Below are 26210 nucleotides of genomic sequence, written 5' to 3'. Positions count from 1 at the left end.
GGGCCTGAGGGGCCAGTAACAACACGTCTCCCAACTAGACTGTCCTTTCTTCCCTTTGAGAAATGATTACTTTACTAAAGCTGGTAAAGTACTAATGCTACAATCATGGGAGGACATAGCAGGACCAAAATTATTGCCCTTAAAATGTTTTTGCTGTATTTCAAAATGCATCCGGAGATGGTCTCAAGTATATAATGTTGTGAGGAAAAAATGTGCAACTTCTTCCAGATTATTTTTTTCTATCACAGGGGTTGGAGGGGACCTCTGGAGATCAGGTGGTCCAACCCTTTGCTCCAACAGGTTCCTACAGCAGACTGTACAGGAAAGTGTCCCCAGGTGGGTTTTGACGATCTCTGGAGAAGGAGACCCCGCAGCCCCTCTGGGCAGCCTGTTCAGCTGCTCTGTCACCCTCACAGTAAAAAAAGTTTTCCCTCGTTTGCATAGAACTTCCTGAGTTCCAGTTTTTGCCCATTGCCCCTCGTCCTGTTGCTGGGTACTGCTGACAAGAGCCTGGCTTCTGGGTGCAGGCTATTTTATTCATTTATTGTGCTCCACTGATGGTGAGGTTATAAAGCAGTGTATGGAAAATGTGACAGATATAATTTGTCCTGATGTTAAAAAACAAACCAAAAAACCTGAATTTTTCTAATATCAGTTTGTCTCACCAGACTGTAAGAAGGTGAATTGAGGAAATAGAAAAATCTTTTAAAATAAATTTGGAGAATGAAGCTGCTAATTTGAAATTTTATGTTTTGGTGTCAGATGGAAGTGCTGATGCTACGGATATGGCTCAACTTGCTGTGTTTGTTAGAGACATTGGTAACAAATGTAATGGCACTGAAGAAATGGCTGCTTTGGTGCCATTAAAAGATACAACTACGTCTCTTGATTTGTACAAAGCACTAAAACTGCATGAAAACAATTTTCTTTGACCTTTGTCAACATATCTGTATGTATATACAGGCATCCTGGTAATGGGTTAATTAAAACAAAAAAATAAAATTATAAAATGAATAGAAAATGGTGCACTTGCTACCAGCAACTCTCTTTTGATGAAATAGCACTACATTGTATGCCAAGAAGTGCTTGAATCACAGCCAATCCCACGAGTTCCTTAACAGCATGGATGCTGATAATGAGGACATCTCTTACACATCTGAAGGAAGGTGGTAAGTCAGGGTAAAACGTGAAAAAAACTTTATGAATTGCAAAAGAATACAAGTAAGTTATGGAATCAAAAGGAAAATTTATGCTAGAACTTGGAAATGAAAAATGGCTCAAATTTAGCATTTTTGGTGGATTTGGCTCCTCATTTAAATGAGCTAAACATGCATCTTCAAAGTGAAAATCAACTTATCTGTGCTGTGTTTCAAACTGTAACAATGTTCAGAATGAAACAAATTATGACAAGCAGATGTTACAGCAAATAATTGGATGCATTGTGATACACTGACTAATTGCAGTCCTGTGAACAGTGAAAAATATGCAGTTGTACTTCCCATTGTGATTAAAAGAATTTGAGAATAGGTTTCAAGATTGATGATATTTTTGGCAATTAGTTGTTATTTTTGACTGGTTTTAGTCAGTGTAAATACATTACCTCCAGATTTGCAAATGGAACATACAGAGTTGCAATCAAATTCAACTTGAGGGAAAATTGGATTTGATGTGTCACGTTCTGTCTGAACTAGGCTGGTTTGACCTCCGTGAGGTTTTGTTGCCCACTTCTGCTAACAGCCTGCTCTTTTAAGGCTGATGTGAAATGTACCTGTTACTAATTAGCAGAGCTCTTCCTCAGTTCCCACAAAGATGGAGAGGGATCTCACAACGACGCAGCAGCTCCTCAGCACCCTGAATGCAGTGCATCTGCTCCAAGTAACCGATTGATAACACTCTAGCCACTTTTGTTTCTTTGTGTTGGAGAATAAGTGATTCTGAGTTGGTCTTTATTTAATCTTAGAGTGTTCAACATGCAGTGAAGCACATTGAGTCCTACCTCCTTAGGAAGTGGGGGCAGAGGAGTTGGAAGGAGCTTGGATTGAAGTTGTTTTCAGTTGCTATGAACTTGGCATTCATTTTAGACTTGTTTGGCAAAGTATTTAGTAAGGGTTTTGCTGTTACCATACAGTCCTTGCTGTTGTGGTTGCCAGATGCATTTATGCATTTGGTCTCATTTAATTTATATTTATTTGTTTGCTTATGAACATATTCTGAATGTAATCATTTTTAATAGTCTTTGGCAACAGTTAATTTTGAGAATGAGATGTTTCAGCATAGCTTTTCTGTGTTAATGTTTTGTGGCATAGAAATTGAAATCTTGGTAGGAAAATGTTAAATTAGAGAGGAGTGACTGACATAGATGATGAACTTTGCCCAGCAGGGCTGTTCTTTAGTTTGATTAGTTCATTTTTCTCCTCTCTATACATGCATACATGTGATTTTCCTTTGTTAAAAACCACAAATACTTATATTCATAATTGTTTGCAATACTTATTTTAGAGTTATAATAGCTACCAATTAGTTGGATTGCAGAAAATCTTCGTGCTTTGTTCTGTTTTGAATAATAAAGTGATGTGTGGTCCTTATCATCAGAAGAAAATAAATAGGAGTCAGGGTGAAAGTGCATAAGGATCAAGAATTTGGATTGGTTATTTCTTACTCTTCATCTTCCCTGTGTATTTTGGATACTTTCTACTTTGGCATAAGAAATGAGATGTTGAATTTCATTGCTAGGAAGCAGTTCAAAAATGTTATGTACATTTGCCCTTTTCACTGAGGTCACACCATACTTATATAGCAGTATTCCATTACATGGATTTGATATAGTGCTGTTTGTGTGGATACTCATAGGGAAAATGTGTAGGGAACTGAAACACAGGGAAAAGGAGAACTACAGCTACGTAGCAGTAGTGTGCAGGAAAACCTCAGCCAGTCGCCAGAGAGACATACTTTCATTTGTGTTTTAAAAAAAAGAAGTATGTATAAAATCAGCTATTTTGTGGTGTATTATGCCATCCAATTAAATTCAAGAATGCATTTTTAACAAAATGAAGGCATTAAAAGTTTATCTTATTCATTAATATCAGAGTCCTCTTAAAATAGGCATTCTCTTTCATGAAGCAGCATGATAGGAACTGCATCATCTTAGCTTTATTGAGAAACAGACATGTGTATGTTCCTTCTTGTTAATAGTCCGAAGGTGTTTTGTAGTCTTCAAAATTCAAATTTCTTTCCCCAGCACTTCTTGGGATTAAAATCCTTAATTTTTGTTACTTTAGATGGTGACAAGACAAGGAAGAATGGTTTTAAACTGACGGAAGGCAGGTTTAGATTAGGTTTCAGGGGCAAGTTCTTCACTGAGAGAGGTGCTGACATAGGCTGCCTGGAGAGGCTGTGGGTGCCCCATCCCTGGAGGTGTTTAGGCTGGGTTAGATGGGGCCCTGAGCAGTCTGATCTAGTACTGATCCAACAGTTGGCAACCCTGCCTGTGGCAGGGTGGTTGGAACTTGATGATCCTTGAGGGCTCTTCCAACCCAAGCCATTTTGTGATTCTGTGAAATTATCTTGTTTTTCAATAGGCTAAAGTTCCAGGTAGCAGATGGGGAAGTAGCTGAATTGATAGTTCTCTGTATACATTCAGTTTTGCTTTTTGAAAGACTGAGCATCTAAAAATATATGTATTTTTATAGCCATACCCTCCTTCAAATTTGTCTTCTCTTTGAGGAAATCTTTATACTTTTGTAGTCATCGATGACTTTGCACAATAGATTACACTGGAAGGTGTGATTTGCCTTTTATGTGACCATTAACTGGAAAATTGTGTGAAGAAATAGCGATTACTCCTTGTATTATCTTTTCTTCCCAAAGCAGTTGTCATCTGCAGTTAGTGTTTTATCTTCTATGTGGTTGCCTTGGTTCAAGAGTTGGTCCTTAATAACCTGAGCTTGCATGCACAGTGATCTGGGACTGCATCTTTGACAGCAAGGTTATTGACTGTATTCTCGTGTGTACTTGGCTGTAGGCCTTGAGCTTCTTTTGGAAAACACCTGCCTAGTTGTTCAGATTCTTCTACTGTCAATGTCTTTAGTTAACTAATCAACGTGGTGTGTATCTGAAATGAGAATATTCATGGAGATCAGTAATGTCACTAGGCTACCTTAAGATGTGGAGAATGTGCCTTTAAGTCAGTTTTTGCATCACTTAGCAAGTAATGATATTCTCTTCTTCAAATGGGAATCCATACCTAATAATACTTCTGTTTTGTTGAAGTGTGTGTTAGGCTTTAAAATGGGCTTCTATTGGTTGTTCTGATAAAGTGCAACAGTACTCTGGAGACTTTGCGTGGTAGGTGCAGTACTTAGCAATGTTTATGTATTAAATATGTAGCTAAAGGGTTTAAGAAATTACAACTTCAAGATATATTTGAAATAGAGGGTACAGAACAACTTAGATCTTTTTAAAAAGCTTTCTAGCTCTGAGCATTTATCTGTCAAGAATACAGAAGAGTAAATTCCCCTAGCAGTAGTCGCTTCATCCCACATTTTGGTTGAAAATGAACGATATTTTAAAAGTTTACAAGAAAACTAACAGTCTGGCTAAGGATAGGAAGTTAAAAATATACATATCCTATTTTAATCACAGTCAAATGCTGACAGTATTTAATATAACAGTAAGCTGAACAAAAAACAGCTTTTGTCCTCTTAGCGTATTTAAACATAAGTAATTCTGGCAGATGTCATTTTTCATAAAGAGAATTCCAGCAAGATTAGGTGACAGATAAAGGCTCTTTACGTGTTATGGGGGTTATTTTCCCTTTGTAATTTTCCTGATGTTGCCGTGTTTCTTTCTATATATATATAAAATATACATAAAATATGTATATATAGTCAAGCATTGTGTGGTGTGTAAATTAAATTGGACAGACGTTTTGGCTCTGTGCAGCGTAAGATTTTTGTTTTCTGCTTTTGATTAATGTGATTTTGTAGCATGTAGACAAAACGCTCGTCACTTAAGCTGGAAATCTCAGGTTTCATTATACTGATCTGGGGTTGCTTTTCTGCAGCAGCCCTTATTCTGGCATCCCCTCATGTGGCTTTGCACTGCCTGCTTAACCTCCTTGTTGAGGAGCCTGCTGACATCTTACGTTTCCATTCTTGTTATTTTCTTCTCGGTGCCTGAATCCCCAAATACCTGTGTGCTTACATTTGGCATCTGGAATTTTTGGAGATGGCATAGAAATAATTAAATCCTCTCAGGAGAGTTAACTCAGTGTGTCTATGTGGTGAATCGGAGTACGTTAACTGGTTAACAGAATTGACTGGGGAAGGTGACAGATTTAGAGATTAATGAAGAGATTGAATTTGCAGAGGGCATGGGATGGCCTTTCATGGGGAGAGGAGACTCGCTGTGCAAGCTGTTGAGGTATAGAAGGAGAATGAAACTGTGAAGAAGGAAGAAAAAGAGCAGTGTGTTCATAGTGCCCGTGGCTGAGGTCTGCCTTGTGGAGCTGGGGATGTGGCCCTGGAGGGAAGGGAGCCTTCCTCCCCACCTGCAGCACTGATTACAAGCTCTTCTTTCCTGTCCCTTCATTTTTTGGCTAAGTTGACTGAGGTTTCAGTTGAAAGCTGGGTGGCTTTGAGTCACGTGGTTGGAAGCGCGTAGGGTTTGTTGGTGGTTTTGGGTTTCTTTGTTTAATTCTAGAAATATATGTGTGATAAATTCGGTACTAAGGTTAAAAAGTCATTGTGTTGAAGATTGAGGAAATGCCAGCAGTGGGCTTTCCTCTGCAATTTTTATTCAAACCTCTGATCTGTGCTTTCTTTTACATCACATAATTATATACTGCTTGTTTCCACAATATCCCACTTGCTTTGGGAAAATATGGAAGCTCATGAAAGCAATCACATGCTGCTGACAGCTGTGGTAGGAACAACCATGTGGAAACCACTGCTTAGCTTTAGAGAGCAGAGTTGAGGGTGCAGTTTGCAAGTCCTGGGACTCTTAGCCAAGTGAAAAAGCAATCTTTCATAGCATCTTGTTAAGTAATGGCTCTTCAGTCTGCAATTGGAAGTAGTGGCGATTTGTGTTTTGTTTTCATGGAGCACTGGCAAATCTCATAGGAGACTTTTCCCCTGACTTTTAAAATATTGTTTGAAAGATCAGCCCAAGTTGTTGTCTAGCTCATTTTTATTGTTCTTACAGCTTGGATACCTGAGCACAGTTCTGAGTGCTTTTGGTACAGACTGCAGCTGAAAGAGGACTGTTGTGTAGAAGATATCAGGGGACCTTTAAAGTGTTCCCTGTAGAGGAGCTGTATACCATCATTTGTGTAGCATCATTTGTCACTAACTTAAGTGGTGAATAACTGATTTCTCATGGTGAATGCACACAGCATTTTTGGGGGGAGCAGGTCTACGTAGGTTATGATCCATTGGAAGAAATAAATACCCTGTAATTATATGTGTTCTCCTGACAGATGCAAAGTTGAGGGTGCTTCAATATGCTCTCTGTATTCTGCCTAATGAATTTAATTTGTATGCCATGCAACATCTGTTGAATAGTAGTGTCTGCAGCCTGTTGGCACTTCTTTTTCTGAGTAGCCTGCCCTCCACGATTGCTTGAGTGCTTTGCTTTGTTGCCCATCCTGATATTATTGTTTTTCTTTTTGATACAAAAGATGATGTTAAAATATACATGAGGACCTAGAGTTATCCTTAAATTGTGCATCAGAGCTATAAAAGCACTTTTACTTTCCTTTCTGCTTATTTTTTTTTCACATCCCCATGTGCCGAAGGCATTTCAGGCTCTCTGCCAGAAGAACTCCTTGTCTGAAAGAAGTACTGTTAATGCACCCGACAGGGATGGATGGCAGGGCTCTGTAAAAAGCAGCGCAATTGCTTTGATCTGGTTTGGTCTATCACAAAGTCTTGACGTTGTTACCTTTTTGCAGCTCACTTATTTGAGTAAAGCATCTGCATGTCCAAGAAGGAGGCTAATGACAGCTTTAGAAGGAATTATACAGGGTAGTAATAGAGTGTGAGAAGGAAAGCAAATTCTGCTAACTGGCATAGAGGAGATTTTTGGGTGACAGGAACGTAAGGGGTCAGGTGGGTTTGAGCTAGTTTGTTCCATACTCAGATTTTGTGGAGAAGGTGACAGCAGCATGATGCAGGGTACGTGTCTGATGTTCACATTTTCATTTTAAAGATTCATTCTCTTGTATTTGTAGGATCTGCAGCTAGAATATGGTCATGGTCCTCAAGGTGGCTACTTCTTGGGTGCAAATAAGTGAGTAAGCAATGGCATTTTATTGTCTCATACTCCCTTGATGCTGTTAGAATGCTGTACATGTATGTTTAAATGCATCAGCTGTAACTGATGTAGTAAAAAGTCATGCCTGTTCATATCAATTACAATTCCAAAATAACTCTTTATTTCTATAGTGATAGTAGTTACAGTGATAAAGAATTACAGCACTTTTCAGTGTTTGAGGCTGTGTTGCTCATACTGCCTCTGTGGTGCTGTGAGCTGTGATCTCAGTCTGCTTGTTAACACAAAAGTAGTTGCTGTGGAGCACAATTTTACCCCATCTTGTAGCTCCTCCTGACAGTTGCTCTGTGAACCCCTTGTTCAGGTTACAGAGTGCTAGGAATATTCAATAAAATTTACCTTGTTCAAAGTCCTCTAACTTCATAGGTTTAATAATTCTCTCATGTTCGTCAAGTGAAATAGTTTTCAATATAACCATTGTTTTCCACCTAATTTCTTAATTTCCATCTATGTGTGCCAGAATTAGGATGCCTACCTTTGCATTGCTAAGTGAGATCATATTTGAAAAATGCATAAAATGTAAGCCTAGAGCATGTTGTTTTACAAAATCTTTTAGATTGGAAAATCTGAATACTGTGATCTTTTGTCATTTTGTTGCTTCCTATCCCTGTATTTTGCCTGCTGTTCCTCTGTGTTTCCAAAGTCACAAAAATAAAGTTCAGAACTTTAGAAAAATTAATTAGGGTAATATAGATTTGTTCTAGTTGTAGTTTAATGCTCATGTCACTCTAGCTTTTCTTTATTGTTACTGATTTTCTTAGATAGCATGGTTTTCTTTTAAATTGAATCAAGCTAAAACTGTCCTTGCTTTCTATTACACAGATAACAATGAAGACTGCATTTAATAGCAGTGCAGTAATAAATGCGGGTGGAAATGTGTTGTGTAACTTTTTAGCACTGTTTGATTGATGTTCTGGAAGCCAGCTAAAATAACATGTTTGGGGTTAATTACTGTCAAAATCATAGGAGCATTTGCCACGGCTTTTGATAATTAAGTTTGTGTGCCATAATTAAACTGTCTTTTTATTCTTATTTATGCTGAAGGAGTCTCTTAAAATCAGTTGAAGAAGAACTGCATCAGCGGTAATTCTATTTTTCTTTCCTCTTGTGTGTTTCGCTCATTTGCTCTTTGATTTCTTATGACTGTCACAGCTAGTTCTTGTTTGACTCTGTACATGCTGAGGAGATAAGGGGGAGGCTTAGTTGTCTGGATTGCAGCTATGCTTTAGATAATAATGTAATAACTAATAACAGTAACAAAAGGTAAAAGGGAATAAAGATCTGTAAAAGGGGTTGTAGTCCTTAGGCTCAGAATTTTACACAGCAGCCAAAGTCATTCTATTAAAATTGACTCAGCCATAGTACTTTGTTCATTTTCGTAGGGGACATGTGGCACATTTAGAAGATGATGATGATGATGCAGATGATGATGCTAAACAGTAAGTAACTTTTTCTTCTTGTAAAAAAGTTTGTGTGTGTGTGTGTGTGTGTGTGTGTGTGTGTGTGTGTGCTTGTGTTCAAAGCCTGATTTTTGAATTGATGGAAATGAAGTTGAATTCAATTCAAGATGCACGTTTAATGTAGTTTCTAGATTACATTTCCAGAATTTTGCTTTTTGTGCTGATGAACTTGTGTTAAATGAGGGGGGGAAAATGTTGTTCCTCATTTGATACAGTTGTCCTTTTGTTTTCTGTTTTTGAACAAAATCTCAGTATGCTTCTGTTGAACCATGAAGTTGTCTGACCTCTGTCCTGATGTCGTTAGAAATGATAACTGTATTAAAAGCTTATGGAAATACATAAGCAGTATGTATAACCAGGACTGGGTTTATTCTTTGCACATTCTCATCCGAGTTTTCTGGGACAGGGAGAACAAGCTTATGTGACTGCAAAGGCAGTGTCAGTAGGTATGTGCTAAAATAATAATGCTTATATTAAATTCCACTGGTAGAAGTATTTTGGAGCCTTTTCTGTTGACAGATAAAAGCCAAAACAATTTTAAATACACAGACAGTATGTGGAAATTTACATTCCTAAGTAAATCCAGTGTAAAGACAAAAAAGAAAGTTGCCCTTGAGGCAGATTTCTTGCTTAACTTTTCTGTTAATGGATAATTTTGAAAGCTGTTGTTTCATGCCAGAAACCTGTAAAACATGCATTATCTATCAATGGAATGTTTACTCTTTTATGGAGAAATAAATAACTATTTCTTTTCTTGAGTTGTTGCACTTGTTTCCTTGTAACAAAGGTGGGGCTTTTATCACTTCAGCAAGCTTTAGGGACAGCCCTCTTCAGGAGAGGTAAGGCTGCTGAGCTTTGTAGTGTCTGGTGTCAGCTAGGCGACAGGGCGTGCAACTTGCTCTGATTAATGATCAACTTCTCAAAACACAAGTACATTTGCTATTTGATGCAAGTGACATTTACAAAGAAAAATGATTCTTAGTTTTTAGCAGGCTTTACTCCTTGAGAAATTCTTGCTGTTTCATTAAGTTGTTGTCTATAGACACGATCATTTACAACGTGAGCTACCAAGTGTTATCGTGGAGAGGAGGAGTGATAACACTACTTGCTGATCTGTTCACATAGTTTGGGCTGAGCTGAGAATCTGCTTTGCTCATAGCTGCCTAGGCCTTGATTATGCTAAGTCAGGCTTCCTTCACTGAAGAAATAAACAGCCCTCTAAAAGTCCATACTGCTAGCTCTGTTCTCATCTTCACTGAAGACTGTCTGGATATCTGCACTGCTGCAAGCCAGTTTGACTTGGTTCTTCCATCTCTATTGATATCTAGGTGTTTTCTATACAGCTCTCTCTTAGTTTTAATTTTTTCTTTTCTAGCTCTGTTTGCAGCTAGTATCATCTACTTCAGTAATGGTTCAGGACTTGGAACCTCTTGATTCCTACTGTTTTGACATTCTTGCACTGATTGCTTTGTCCTTTCACAAGCTCTGTCAGAACTTTGACCTAAAGCATTGGCTTTAGGTGCTTTTGTCGCTGTTGTGTTTCTGTGAATTTTCTTGTTCAAATTAAACAAGAAAGCACCTCAGAGCTTGCAGAGCGATTCCAATTTGTCTGACCATAAGCAGAGTCACAACTGGTGTTCTGAAAACATCCTGGGGATTTTGCTTCTTTCTCATGCTTCATCCCCAATACTCTTGCCCTACAGCAAAGGTCTTAGGAGTTTCTGCTCTTTTTTACCTGCTTGAGCCTGAAGCTCTGCTGTGGTGAGCTGGGGTGTTAGCTCAGTCTCTGGATAGATTTTTCTGGAGCCCGCTGAGATTCAAGGCTCTTGTTTGATTTATATTCTGTGAGGTGGAGCTGCAATTGAAGAGCATATGTGACATCAATTGCTTCTTCCCTCAGATGCAGAACACACACAATGAAGCAGCTGTCCCCCTGCCACTCCAAACTGATGCCACTGCATGACTCAAAACCGGGTGATTCATAGCAGCAGAGAATCCAGACACCTCAGAGAATAATATAAAATCATCTCTCTTCATTTAAATGTCTCTCTCACTCTCTCTATATATAATATATATTTTTTTGCACATGCAGCAAACTTGATGATGTTGGAACTTCTGCTAATGGAAGTTGGGAAGGCAGAAATTACTGGGGCACTGCCCTGCATGGCCGGCAGTGACAAAGTGCACATAAGCCTTGCTGTTGAAACCAGGGCACGCCGTTCTTTGTACAAACATCTGTCATACTTCTGCTTAAGCACTGAATTTTTTTTTATTAACACTTCACTGCCCAGTGATACTGATGCCTGTCTGAAATACAGGGAGCAATATGAAGGAAACTGAAAGGAGCTTGGACTCGCATAACTCTGAGAACTTAAGCGTGGTGCCCTGTTCTGAGAAAAGATAACTGCCACCATCATTGTGGCTCAAGTACTCAACACTGGGTAACCCATTCTCAGAAATTCCTTCCAGCTTCTCTAAAATATTAGCAACTGATAAGGTGCTCGAAACAAAACTCTTAAGAATGATGTGAAGCAGGCAAGTTGTGGAGTTGTAAGCAAGCGAACAGATATCTTGCTATTTCAGTTTTCTCCCAAAACTGTGGAACGTAGTTTTATTTAAAAAAAAAAAAAAAAAAACAAACAGCGGAGCAGCTGTGCAGGAATGTGAAGCTTTCACAGCTATGTTTCTGATTTATTTAATAGAAATAATCCTCTGTTCCAAAAGCAACAGTACAGTGCAAGAATTTATGAAAACATCAAAATTTTAGGAAATTAAGAAAAATGCTGCATATTTTTGAAACCACAAAGCCAGCAGTAATAACACGTCTCATGCTTCAGCTTTCTTGTTTCTTGCTGATTGTTTGTTTGTAGCCAAGTTGTTAAGTTAAAAAATTGTCTTTCTCAGAAGATTTCTATAGTGAAAAAGAGACTCGTGAAAGGAGGAGGAAAAAAGTGAGAGTAGGTTAGCTGTACACTGCAGACTTTGCTTTCATGTGTGAAGCTGTTCTGAAGAAGTTAGCAGTGAATTTTCCAAGGAATGTTATCAATCATATTTAAATTTGTTTTGCATTACATACTTGCAAGTGGCCATGTGGGAAACCTTACTTATTCCCTAAACCTTTCTCCTCAGCAGCATAAATACCAGGCTTGCTTTGCATTTCCTTGCTTTTCTTTTTTTTTTTTTTTTTTTTTTTTTTTTTTTTGCATTTATGTCCATCTTTAACAAATCAGTTTGTTGTTTTGAGGGAGAATCTGTGATGCCTGAGTTTTCTGATAGTGTCTGTGGTACACAGAGCGTAAGGGAAGTGTTTGGAGGTATTCAAGTATGATGTGGTTGTTTTGATAGAATGGTGCTGTTGACAAGTTAATGGTGTTTGTATAAAAGTTATTTGTGTAGAACTCATGAAATTCTGTACTTTCTTGAACAATGCAATATGAGATTCCAAAAACTATACTGGACAGCAGTCTATCCTGTTTCTTTACAGTGCCACTATGAAACCTAAAGTGCCACCTCCTTTACCGCCAAAGGTAAGTGAGGGCGGCTTTGTCGCGCAGAAAAAAGGAACGCCTTTAAAATAAGTAAGTGCAGAAATGTCGAAGTGAATACGGTGACTTTGCTCTCAGTTGAACCAGGACTTTGGGACTTTAATCAAGTTTTAAGTCGGTGTTGTTTCCAGAGGTATTGACCCCTGTGTTTGCAGCCTGGCAGGTTTGCAGCAAGTCTTGCACTGCTCAGTGAATGAGTGGTGATACTTAGAAGTATGCTTGGAGTGAGTTTTATGTGTGGCCTCTTGAAGAGTAACTGAATCTTCTCACACTGGCATTATCCGAATATGAGCAAAATGAAGAAGCAAAGCAATTTATATATTTATTTGTCAGATAGCTGCTTGTTTGCAAAGCAAAAACTGAAGGTGTGATTCTTTATGGCCCTGTACCATCTGTCTGTGTAACTGAGAAGGATTTTACAAGCAGTTTCAGTGCAGCCAGTGGCTAAACAATGACCTCTTTTATGATTCCCTTTCCTATTTGTGATTCCTTAAACAAAGCCGTATCATTAAAATATTTTTTATTTTCTACTTGCTAGTTGGGTTATCTGTAGTCATGAACATGGCGCTTCCGTATATTGAATAATCTTTTAATGCGTTAAAAATTTAACACATTAAAAGACAAAACAGACTTGATTTGTCTGTTGTCAGTTGTAAGATTTTTCTTTATTACTATCAAGTTTTTTCTAGCATGGATTTTTTTAATAAACTTTCATGGCAGAATCCTGCTTTCACAATTTATTTGTGAAAACTGCTTTGTGAAAATTTCTCATTGAGATGCAGCATACATGCTTTGAGTCTTTTTTCATTAAGCGTTTATTATTACTATGTCTTTTCAGCCTAAATCCATCTTTATCCCTCAAGAAACTAATTCTTCTGAAAATGATAATCAAGGGACAATCAAGAGATGCCCAGCATCAGACAGTCCAGCAAAGTCTGCATCTCACGTTCCCCCGAGACCACCGCCACCACGGCTACCTCCACAGAAGTCTCATGTTTTAGGTGAGAGTGTTGCCAGGAAGTGTTCAGGTATTTCTTAAATAATCTGGTGTAATTATTTCTACATCTGTGTGGACATTAGATGCTGTTTTAATTTTTTTGTATTGGATGCATTAAAACTAAGAAGCAATAAGGAAGCACAGTAAAACACATTTTAGAGCAAATATGCCTTGCAGAGAAGCTGTTGACAAAGGCTGCTAGCTTTTCCTCTTTACATCTTTACTATTGCAGTTGATGTGCTGGGAAATGCCTCGTGGCTTATTAAGAATTGATAATTGAATAGTTATCCATAACCAGGCTGCTCTTTAGATTTATTAAATACTTTTTTCCCATTAACTGTGGCTGCATCTCTTTCTCTGCCCATGCTGGATTTGTTGCACTAATAGCAAAAATGTGGGCTTTGATTATAGCTGGCATTAAGGATGGTTTGTGTGTGCGTATTTTGGAACAAATATGCTTTAGAAATATAATTTTCTGGCATCATTTGAAACAAGGCAGCTAAAAATTGTACTTTTTGAATCAAAAGTAGAAGAACATATTCTTAAATGTGAATCTTTTTAGGTAATGGAGTCACTTCTGTACAATTAAATGGTGAAAGAGAGGGATCACCACATCAACAGAATGAAGCTAGAGACACTAGTTTTTCAAGGAAGGAAAAGAAAGAAATACTGGTAGGTGTTAAAGCTTCTAGATGTTCAGTAGTGTCTTAACTATCTTTTGCACATTTATAGCGCACTTTTAAAAATAGGAATAGTACTGAATAGCATCTTGTTTACATGATTCAAAGCACGTTACTGCTGGATCATTTACTTGTGATACAGTTTGAGGCCATATTTAGCAGTCATTAAAATCTAAAACAATCACAGATATACAAGATTTACTTATTTGTATCCAGGTATTTGGGAGACATACAATAAGGGAGCTGCAAGAGATACATGGTATGTCATACTGAGCCATAACTATGTAAGCTAATAGGGAAATTAAGGAATATGCTGCCACCTTGTGGATTGCTGGGGAATTCAAATGATCCTAAGAAGGAGCTGCTTCAGTACTGTTCCCAGATGAGTTGTGCTTCTATCACAGTGCAGGCATACAGTGTTCTTGATGGTCAGGGTGAAGAAAAGATGGGGAACTTGGATTTGAAGAGCCCAGATATTTGAACTGCTTGTCTGTTGAGTCCAGAGCATTAGGTTTCAGGGCTTAATAGTTTGAGTGCAATGTCAGACTTGAGTCAGGCATGCTAATGTTAAGTTATACTCGTGGAGAAAATGCAGTTTTATACCATCTGATGCAGCTGTGCCCTGATTAAAAGGAATAATCCTGCATTACTTTCTCCTCTTCCAAGTGAGCTTCTCCCTTGAAACAGCAAATGCCTTCCAGAGCAGATGCCTTGAGGAGTGGCAGTGGGAGTGTGGGATAAAATGGCGTGGGAAGCCTGATCAAATTTTCAGTGTTTGAGGGGCCATTCATGGCCTCTTCCAAGGATGAGCTTGGAGATGCAATGCTATTGCAAGAAATAAACAGGAAATATAGGGTGGGAGCATAGTGAGCATTTTTGGTTTGTTTTAAAGAAGTGCCAGTCGTGATGGTGATACTTTGGAAAGTATGGCTTCCTGAACCGTTTGAGCTTGGCCTTTGAAATTGTATGTTTGAGGCTTCCTGTGTACCTGTAAGAATACTTATCTCCAGTGGTGTGCTGTTCATGGATTAAATTGGTATTAACAGTGGAAAGATTAGTACTAATTGATAGTTTTACATTGGTAGTTGAACTACTGCTGCATTGTTGCTTAAACTTTGTGTTACTGGGTATGGCATTGTTTCAAACACCATGATTAGAGAACAGTGTGTAACAAGATGCAGGGCTCAAGGAGGAGAATACTATGGAATCACAGAGGTTTTAACGATGCTAGTTAGGAAAACGATGCTAGTAGTTCGTGGTCTGTAGTCATTAAGGAGTAGAAATAGGGAGGTTCAGGTTGGAAAGGAGGATCTCTGCTCAAAATGGGACGGTAGCCCATCTGATACATGACAGCAAACACAGCGGTGTCTCAGTAGGTACCTCATGCCTTCCGTTTAGTTGGTGTAGAAACAAGCAGTGCAACTCCGTTGTCCAAAAAATCTGCAGGGAGGGTTTCTGTCTGTCTTATTTAGGTACAAGTACTGGCTTTTCATTTTCTCCTAATAAAATTATGACTGATGATTTATCAGCCTGCTTTTAACAGCAGTGTAACTTTTTTTCTTTTTGATTTTGCTGTAGTGTCAGAGAGAATAAGCATGTCCATGCGTATGTGCTTTTGTGAGTATAAACGAAATCTTTTGACTTTTATTTTCTAGAAACCAATTAGTAATGGCCTTCCTCCCACACCTAAAGTACATGTGAGTATTACTGAGTCACGTAAGTGCATGTTTAAGGCAGAACATGTTTTCTTAGTAAGGCTGAGGAAGCATACTTTGTGAATTGCATGTTGTATTTAAAATAACAACAGTAATAAACTATAAAAATATCTCTTGGAAATGTTAATCTGTAAGTGTACGGAGAACAAAAGTCACACTTGATCTTGTGCTAAGTGAATTTTGAAGGTCTTTTAGTTTGTTTCCATCATTAGAATGTAAATGAGAGTTCTGTGATCATAAATTAATTTCAAGTTCACTGAAGATGCTTGCTGATCAGTCTTTCCCTGTAGGATCTGAGGAGCTGATGTGTCTCAGAAGTTGCAAATGACACTAAGTTTATACTGTGCAGCTGTAGATTTCGGAACTTCTGAACACTGTATTCACAGATGTCTTAGGGCTGGAAATAACTTGTTATGGTCCTCTGTGTACACCTTCATAATCTAAAGCAAACTGGATTTTCATTGTATGTAGGTTGCTTTGAAAGTAATGCCTCCTACTTATCCTCATGAAAATTTCAACAGCTACAGAGAGTGCAGTAAACTATTTAATACAGTAAAGTCACCATTATTAGTTGTGCAATTTCACAATGAACAAGAGCCTGCATGCTGCACTTGTGAGAAATAAAGTCTGTGCCAGCAGTGGTGACCCGTTGTTGCCGCTGCTGGAATGGCACCACTCACCCCTCACTGTGCTCACATCCTCTATTTGATCTCCATCAATGCTGAACAAGTGTAGATAGTGTCAGTGAGCGCCATTTTTTCTGCACAGAGGAATTCGGTTCCTCACTTTGCTCCATTTGCTTCCATGTCAGATGTCACTGTGTCAGACTGCTCCCATGATGCCGTTCTGTCACACGGCAACAAAATGTAATGGGATATAGGTGGGAAGGTTCAGCCTCTACTGCCATACCACCAGCATACACCTCTGATGTTGTGATCCAGCATTATAACATAGAAGGCATTACTTTGGAGCAGCCCTTGTAATGTCTTTGTGAACTTGTCACTGTGCTCCTAGTCAGAACTGCCATCAGAAGAGCTCATATCTCTCTCTTACTTGGCCGTTTGCATCTGTCGCAGCCCCTCTCATCCTTACGTTGTAGAGTATGCATTCATGTAGTTGTCCTGGGAAACAGGTGGAATATTGATGTGTTTGAAAGCTAACTTTTTTTTTGCTGTATTACTCCTAAGTCAGATCAATTTTTCATCTTTAGGTAAGAAAATAGAATTACTGCTAGGGATGCATAAATGCAAATGATTCTTTTTTTTCTTTTCTGCTTATTAAACATTTTAGGGAAATGGGAAGGGCTAAGGCAGAAGTCCTGCTTATGTTTCTTAGAATTATCATCTCTTGTGTAAATGCATAGGATTGATCCAGAGCTTCATATTCTTCATTTATTAAATACATTTAGTATTGTTTTTTGAGGTCAGTTCTGTTTTAATAAACTAAATTCCTAAGTAAATGTGTGACATAGGTGTGCATACATGTAATTAGTGGATGATAGCAGTTTGAAAGTACTCCTAGCATTAAGAAGAACCCTGTCATCATGGCAAAGGAGAAATAAGTTCAGATAGTAAATGGAATAAGAAAAAAGGTAGAAAGTAATACTTCTCATTTTGAGCTGTTGTTTGTGTTGAGTTCTTACTACAAGCTGTATGGACGTACCATCAGAGAATGACTGCCAGCTGCCCGTATAATAGAGCTAGAAAAGAGACTGAATGAATAGAAAAAGTTCTGAAGTTGGTCAAATAATTCCTTGTAACTGGACTGCTCTCTGCAAATTCGTGTATCTTCGTAGTATCTTCGGTTCTGCAGGTCCTGTTAAATAGTAGAGACTGATTTGGCATTTGCATGTCCATCTACCGCCTGTCTCCATCAGTAGCCAAATAATCAGTTGCAAATAAGTATGTTGCAGTATGTTGCTGCCCTCAAAAATAGCTGAATGTTCTGGGACTCTGTTTACAGTGGTATCTATGTATGGCTGTCTGTGTCTCTAGAGACTTGGTTCAAATTTCTTAATAACCTGCTCTGGCCGTGTGTTTTTTCCCTGCTATTTTAGGTGACTTGCAGCTCAGGGGATACATCATATATCCTACCAATGTGAGGATGCCTTGCCTCCTCAAATTCCTTCCAGACTTAAATGCCTCTGTGGCAGCAGGCAGTTCAAGTTGCCTTGCTTCAACCTTTTATCTAGTGTTTTTGTTTCTTGCTTCCCCCCTAGCAACTCAGTTTAATATTTTGTTCTGTATGATTCTCAGCTGTATCCTTGGGATTTGTTTGATATTTGGAGAAATGATACCCTTAGGCTGTGTTTACCCTTCCAAAGCATTTGCAGCAGCATGTTGGCTCTGCAGGCATCCCAGAGATGAGGGCCGAGAGAGGCCAGAGAAAAATTGTTGATTTCCTCTGATTTCAACCCCATTTTCTTCATCCATCTTTATACTGCAGAGCTAAGCGAGGTCTTAGCAGCAAGCATAGCCCTGCCTGTGCTGTGCAGCGCTTCTTTCCAGTGCTCAAAAAAGAGTCAAGGAGAATTGCATAGCTGCTTACAGGAATGGCAGAAATACTTCTTTCTTTTTTTCCAGGAGATCACTGCCTCAGTTGCCATCTGAATTTTCAAAGTGTGCCTTCAGAGTCCTGCATGCTTGGGAGAAGGCTTCCATAGGATCCTTGTATTGCTTTCATTGATATCCCTCCTCCAAATTCCTTGCTGCCAAGGGTTTAGGCAGCATGGAAGCTGTCAGTACATTGAGATCACTCTGTGTCATTATCTTCTCATATTCCTGCCTCATTGTCTGTATCTTGTCTCTTAGTTATTATGTTCTTATGCCTGTGGAAGGTTCATCTTAATGTCTAGCAAGCAGCGAGCTCCCTTCTTTCTGCTGAGATTTATTTAGTCATTCAGCAGTGCTGAAGTCTTTCCCCTTCTCTTTGTGCAGTGGGGTCTTCAACATTTTGCTGATGCCATTCATGAATTTTGGTTTTCTCTTTTGGAAATAAATACAGACCAACTCATGGTGTTCCTGATAGAGATGTGAGAGAGAGATGTGTGAAACACAAAGAAATACCTCAGTTCTGCTTCTTTTAATGTTAAATGGTTAATTCTGAAATCTTTTTCTTTTTACACTAAACTGTATTCACAAGGGACTGAAATTTCTGTTGACTTCCTGTTTCAGCAGAAGGTTCACACACAAAAAAAACCAAAATATTGACATGGGAGCTATTTGCTTATGCAATTATAGGTCAATAATAATTCATAATGTTAATATAAAGAAGATACTGCTATTTCGTAGCCCTTTACAGAGTATAGGAGCCATTGCATAAAGTTAATATCTGCTCATATTTGGAACAGGAACACTTATGAGTGGCTCTTGTGTTTGCCTATGTGAATGGTAGCATTTCCCTTTGCTAATTGTTTCTACTTTATCAGTTCTTTTCATCTATAGTACTACTGATCCACTCTGTTCCATAACAAAATAGTATGGGCAATTGGGAAGGGAAGGAGGAAGTTCTGGCTTCTTCTTTTCAGTCATCTTGATGCAAATTTACCAACTGTTCTTGCAATTGATTATATATATACCTTGATTTTGTATATATATAATGTGTGTGTATATATATATATATAATGTATATATATATATATATATAATGTATATATATAAAATAATAAAAATGTACGTATGTATATGTACGTATGTGTATATATATGTGTGTGTGTATGTATGTATATAAACACATATATATAAAGATTATATATTAATAGATAAAATGTATAAAAAATATAAATAATATATAATGCTAGTGTGTCCTTTGGGGGAAAATTCAGAGATCGATGATAGTATTCTGTGTGACTCTAATAGGTAAACCAAGTTTATTGAGATTATTCTGAAAAAGGACTGAAATTCTGCTAGAGATTTCCCTTCAGAAAGCAATCAGTACTGTAAATGTATCAGATTGTGTATCATTAGATCATCAGAAATGTATCATCAGAAAAACGAAACTAAGTTTTTAATTGTTGCATGACTGAAAGATTTATTTTGTGTTTGTGAAGTATGGTAAAGAGTGAAGTTTCAGTATTGAGAGTGTTTTTGAAAATCATGAATTTCAGGGACCTTTTTCAGATTTCTCCCATTTATAGTGAGCATGTGCTGGAGTAGTAAATTTAAGAGCTACTTCACAAATGCTATTTGTGGCATATTTATTCAGAAGGATCTTTAGTTCATAACATAGCTCTTTAAGAAGCCAAATGAACAGCAAAATAAGCCCAACCAAGTTGATTTGCAACCATGTTGTCTCGTTGAGATTATTCTCCACCACACAAACGAGTCTATTCTTAACTTGTTACTACTTTAAGTCAAAATAATTTCATTGAAAATGCCATGTTTTATTTATATTTTACATATACATGTATGTAATTATTTTTTCACAGATGGGCGCTTGCTTTTCAAAGGTTTTCAATGGCTGTCCGTTAAAAATCCATTGTGCAACATCATGGATAAATCCAGATACAAGAGGTAGTATATTACATATCTTTTACCCAATTTTGTCCTCTCCTAGGATTTTAGTACTGTTCAGATGAGCAGGACTGCTCTCCTTAAAGTATCTTTTAATATTTATGTAGGCATAAGAAGAAATTCTTCTCTAATTATACCACTGCTGCCTCAAGTACAGTGTTTTCTTAAATTACATTAAAGTATATGAGGCACAGTTTTCAGCTTTGATTAAAAAAGAATAAATTGCATGCTAAGTAAAGGTAAGTAAACATATTTTGATTATGATTCACGACTCAACTGTGTAGTTCAAAAGGTGGCACTCCTAATTTATTTCTAAAAATCCAAATTCCAAAAGTCCTGCTTCAAATTAATTGCTTCTCTATCATTCTCTTGATGTATGTATATTTTTTTCGTATGTCTTCCTGTTAGTACAAGTTTGAGATCTCTTCATTTTCACATGTTTTATTAGTTTATTAAATAGCTTGACAGAAGTGAAAACTGGTAGCACTGTACTCATATTACCTTCAGTTTCATCTTTATATTATAGGCTGCTTAGACAGATACTGCTGAACCAATTAGCAAGAAAATATTTAGTTTTATAGAAACTGAAGTTATGAGAGTCAGTCTTTGCAGCTGACATCTTCTCAATATGAGATCTTTGACTGTCCAAATGCAAACAAGGCCGTTAATTAACTTCAGCTGCAATCACAGTAAACAGGTGAATCATACTCGAGAAGCGAGGCATACATGAAGTGCTGAAAAAGCCTTCCAGTCAATACTGCTGTTGATGTACTCCAAAAAAAAAACCAGCCATGGATGTGTCATGAAATGTATGGAAATGTTTAAGTCAGAAATCTATATGTGAATTCTTGCTTGTAGTTGTGTCACTGTTTTTTCTTCCTAGTTAGACACAAACAAAACCTGAGCTATCTTCATAAAGTCTTAGAACAGCTTCATCCATAAATGTGTAAGCTTCCTTGGAAAGATTAATTTTCTGTGCTTTCAACATTATAACTATTATAGGTTGTCCTGTTTTCCTGTATGTAATTGTTTTAGGTCTGTTTTTAATAAAGGACTTGCAAAGAGTGCTCTTAAGAGAAGAGCAACAAAATAGCACCCTCCTTCCTTAAGTCAGTATTGCTGGAGTTTTTTTGTTCGTGTTTACAGATCAGTACTTGATATTTGGTGCAGAAGAAGGTATATACACGCTGAACCTCAACGAACTTCATGAAACATCGATGGAGCAGGTATATTTGTTTTGGCATCTTTGAAAAAACACTAGCAGCCAAATCCATCATTTCTGACACTTTTTAGCCACTGGTTAACCTGGTGTGATGTTTCTAAGAATCCTCTTCACTGTAGTTACATAGGCACTAGTACTGAGTTTTACCTTCCATGTTTACTATTGAGGATATGTTGCAATCATATAATGTTTTTTTCTAGGTTGAACTGTACTTTCGTAGGAGGTCTGCACATGTTAATATGTTGAATTTCATCGTAGTGCATTATCTTGGAGTAAATGATTTGTTCAATAGCATTGAATTTCCCTGATACAGTTGGTGTGAAAGTTTTTGTTTTCCTTGAAGTTGTGTTACAAAGTAGACTGTTTAAGCAAAGGTGCCGTTTTGGTTACAGAGAAGTGAGATCTGTGCACTAAATCCCATCCTTTGAGTGTTAAAAGCAGCTTTGCTGATGAGACTCAAATTAATTGAAGCCCAGTTTTGAAATTCTGTCTTTGTGGATCTTATAAATAGTAATTTTTTTTTGTGGGGATACTGGGGAGGGGGAAATGCCAGTGGCAGGCTATTCTGTGTGATGACTTCTCCGGCTCTTTTGTTAGTTTCTAAGAGACTTGTTTTCTTTCCTGCCTTCTCCCTAACTTAGGGAGCTATGCATCTGCCATCGAGATGGAGGAATTTGCAAGGACAGCCTTCACACTGTAAGCTGGAGGCACTGGTGTTTGTTCATCTTCCAGGGTCCAGACTTTGTAGAGGTGTCTTTTGTGTGGGGAAGAAGGCCTAAATAGTTTGCGCTGAGCTCCACGTAACCCATAATCATTCTGGTAGTTAACTTAGTTCAGGTACCTTGCTGTTGCTGAAGTTGTTAAATATACCCTGAGAAATATCACTAATACAGTAATCCCTGCAGGCTGAACAGACCTACAGAACTTCTTGAAAAACGGCAGGGAAAATAGATAAACTGAAGTTTATGCACTCGTGTTTACCTTTGTTTTCTATAAGTGTTGCATTCTATATTTCATTGTAAAGTGAGCCTTTAAGGAAGCATTTTAATAAGTACTTAAACACAAAGAGGTGCTAGTCAAAACAGCCAGCTGTATGTAAGTGGAGGAATGTGTGACAACTCAATCAACCTGAATATTCAAGTATTGCTGTTTTTTTTTCTCTAATTTTAAGATTCAAGCATTCTCAGTCACAGTATGGAACGTCAATCAAACCTGCAAATTAAATTTGCATGTATCCAGACTGTTAGATTTTTAGCATAGGTTTAGGTGTTTTATGGTGTGTTTAGGTTATGAAAAGACTTCAGGAATAGAAGTGCATGCTCTGTGCTACCCATTTCCTACATGAAATCACAGAATGGCTTAGGTTGGAGGGGACCTTAAAAATAACCTAGTTTCAACTTGCCTGCCATGGGCTGGTTGCCACCATCTAGCTCATGCTGACCAGGAGCACCTCCAGGGATGGGGCACCACAGCTTCTCTGGGCTGCTGTGCCAGGGCCTCACCGCCCTCTGAGTAAAGAATTTCTTCTTAACATCTAACCTAAATCTCATTATTTACTATAACAGTCAAAAAGATTTCAACTCAAATAGAGTTTTGGAATCCTCTTTCACTTCATTATTTACTCTCTAGGTCTAGCCAAAGTATTATTCTCTTGGTTATTTTCCACTTTGTTTCATTCCACTGACAGGCAAAGCAGAAATTGTATGCGTTTTCAGAAGTTAGCACAGCTTCAAGATGATATTTTCCTTTCCTGCAGATAAAACTTTCAGTTAATTTACAGATCTGCTCAAATTTGTTGTGTTGTTGTTATGATAAAGAGTGAAGGACGTGACCTGTTAGGTGATCTCTCTAACGCAATGGTCAGTGGCAGGAGGAAATGCTTATGAGCTCTGCCACTGCCTTATGGCCACTCCCCTCAAGCTCCTCTGTGGTCGTTGAATTAGGCTTCTTGGAGGGTACATCCCTGCCTGTTTGCCTTTGTATCCATTTATGGACCTGTTGGACATGTTGATCCTGTCTGTTTCCATGATCAGTTGTGGCAGGAAGCTCCAGAAGTTATATGAGAGGTGGGGGGAAAAAGTGTTTTTAATTTTTCTTCTTTCTTAAAGGATGTTTTGATAGTTGCAGTCCCTTCTTTCCAGTAATTGTCCAGTAATATGACTAATAGCAGTTCTGCTTTGACCATTTGTTGCATCCTTTGATTACTTATGAGAAATATGTAATCACATGAAAATTAAAAACTCATTTGAAGTGCCAGATTTAATTATTTTAAGACTTTGGAATACTACAGGCTTTAGAATGAAGTTAGTTTTTATACCACATTTATGTTGTTAAGTGTTTCTCCTCTGAAGGAGAAAGGCTGGTGGTTATTAAAATTTCTGGGAAAAAAATGGATTGATCTTTATAATGACACTTTGCAGGCTAATGGTACTATACTTGAAGACGTGGATATAAAATGTTCCAATTGTCTACCTGTTAATGTGTATGTTAAATATAATGTGTGTTCCTAAGGACTTAACTCTGGAATCCAGGTAAATATTAATTGTCTTGCCCTTTGTAACAGAATTAGCTCAAGTCAATATTAGTTTTGTCCTGTTGTCTATGAAGACATTAATTAATCAGTGTAATGTGTTTACATTTTGTGTAAATGAACTGAATATTTGCTTTTCTTCCCTTTATTAGCTATTCCCTCGAAGGTGTACGTGGCTATATGTCATGAACAATTGCTTATTATCAATATCTGGTAAGTTACTCTGCCATCTTTGGGTGGTAGTGCAGGTATACATTTGTTTTCGTATTTGAAGTGTTTTTTTTCTAATTTCCAGGTAAAGCTTCTCAGCTATATTCTCATAATCTGCCAGGACTCTTTGATTATGCAAGGCAAATGCAAAAGTTACCTGTTGCTATTCCAGCACATAAACTTCCTGACCGAATACTTCCCAGGTAAGTTCACCTCATCAGATAATATCAGAACATCTTGATCGTAAGAATTCAGGGTATGGTTGTGAAAGTCAGGGAATTGCAAACAATTTGGAATGCTGTTCACACATTTCCGTAACAAGTAACTCATGTGGACATTAATCAGAATGTAGACCTCCCCATATTTACATGAATTGAGATGTGAATATATTCTTAACAAAGAAATAGGATTTGGTACATTTCACCTTGTGGTTGTGAAGCATCTAGTTTCTGGGCTTAGCTCTTGGAAGCTACAGTCTAGTATAGCAAGCTGTGATCGTACCTGTGAAACTAAATCTTGGGTCAGTATTGTACCTGTGATATTTCAGGCGACTAGAAATAATGATATTAAATTAGTTACTTTGCATGAGTTCTTGGTGCTTGTTTTCTGTTCTATCAAAAAAAAAAAAAGTTGTACTTAAATGGATTTCCCCAGCTTCTCATTGGGGAGATTGTCAAGATGACCCTTACTGCAGAAGGAATGGGCTGACAGGCTATTCTGAAAGCTGGGCAAAATAGAACTGGAACGTGGGTTTGTCTCACATCATTGGCAAGTCATTTCTTGCAGGCCAGAGTGGAAGGTATTACAGGAGAATTTTGTCCCCAGATGCTTACAGTGCATCATGCATGCAGTCCCTCCAACATTATTTACTAGCAAGAGTGTACAAAATCCCATAGGCTGGATGCAGTGCTGGCCGCCAAACAAACCTTCAGAGCTCATTCAAATCAAAGAGGAGGAGATGGTAACACTAACCTAGTTTGCAAAGCAACTTGATACTTAAAGGGCATAGTGAATCATTGTATTTTCTTATTTGATAGGCTTTTTTGTTAGGAAATTGTTTTATAGCAGACCTGATTCTCAGTTACCTTTGGTACTACTGCCAACTTGTCAACGTTTCAGATCTGGGAAAGACTTTTTGTTCAGTCATCTGCAAGCATAGTGGTGCAACACTTACCTAAAAATTGTGTTCTTCCTAGAGGTTGAATTCTTAGAAATTTGTATTGAAATGTTTTTGTCTTTGTGTCTGTACAACAGTTCAGCTCCTTTGTCTTCCAAGCTAACTTCATCTGGATGGCTTTGGGTTGAGGATTGTAACGGCAGTAGACTGGCCTAGACCTTAATAATTACATGGGTCATGTAAGGAACAAATTCACACTGTTTTCACTCTAAAATGATACCTAAGTTCCAGAAGGCTTGGAAAAAATTTCCTGTTCGGTCTTGTTGCATCCCAAGAAAAATGCAGCATAACCTGAATGTACAAGTGCCAAGCTAGTCATTCAAAAGCAGGACAGATTTATTTAGGTAATCTGTTTTGTTGACTTATCCTTCAGCTGTAAGGCATCACAGTAGTAACATTAGCTAGACAGACTACCAGAGTTACATTTGGCTTATGCAGAAGAGCATAGTTTTTGTTCCTTACCAAACCACAAAGTATATTCTGCAGCAAGATCTTAGTTACTATAGTGATGAGTACAATATGAAATAATGAACGTGAATTACAAACAGTTTCCTGCAGAGAAAATACAAAGCAAAATAAAATTTGAAGTTATTATGTAAGTTTCAGTATGGTCATTGCCAAACGGTTGAAGCTCAGACTGATACTTGGTAGGCAAGCATTCAGAAACAGAAAGTAAGTCTGTGGTAAATCTCCTGTCCAGCTTCCTTATTTTGAGTGTCCCTGAGTAGGTCCTTTCAAGCCTTTCTTGACTTCTCCCAGCCTAAACTTGTGACTGATACTATTTTTGTGCATCTTAGTCCTAGTATGTTATTAGTCATTTCTGGGCAGCTTTGA

The 26210-nt window shown here is 37.9% G+C and overlaps 1 protein-coding gene across 2 annotated transcripts in view; it reads left to right on the top strand.

Moving 5' to 3' along the window:
- MAP4K3 (mitogen-activated protein kinase kinase kinase kinase 3) overlaps nt 1-26210 on the top strand; it is a gene marked incomplete at both ends in the record, with an annotated part of 80554 nt that overhangs the window by 41184 nt on the left and 13160 nt on the right. For both annotated transcript variants that reach the window (XM_079550178.1, XM_079550179.1), the window contains 11 exons: nt 7229-7287; nt 8374-8412; nt 8712-8768; nt 12274-12316; nt 13173-13335; nt 13894-14003; nt 15667-15708; nt 20153-20237; nt 21384-21463; nt 24142-24202; nt 24285-24402. In XM_079550178.1, coding sequence (XP_079406304.1) covers nt 7229-7287; nt 8374-8412; nt 8712-8768; nt 12274-12316; nt 13173-13335; nt 13894-14003; nt 15667-15708; nt 20153-20237; nt 21384-21463; nt 24142-24202; nt 24285-24402 — 857 coding nt within the window. The remainder of the gene's footprint in view (nt 1-7228; nt 7288-8373; nt 8413-8711; nt 8769-12273; nt 12317-13172; nt 13336-13893; nt 14004-15666; nt 15709-20152; nt 20238-21383; nt 21464-24141; nt 24203-24284; nt 24403-26210) is intronic.

Source organism: Tetrao urogallus, assembly GCF_951394365.1.
Source record: "Tetrao urogallus genome assembly, chromosome: 2".
NCBI classification, from domain to species: Eukaryota; Metazoa; Chordata; class Aves; order Galliformes; family Phasianidae; genus Tetrao; species Tetrao urogallus.
Note: the sequence above shows the minus strand (reverse complement) of the source record. Positions and strands in the feature narration are given on the sequence as shown.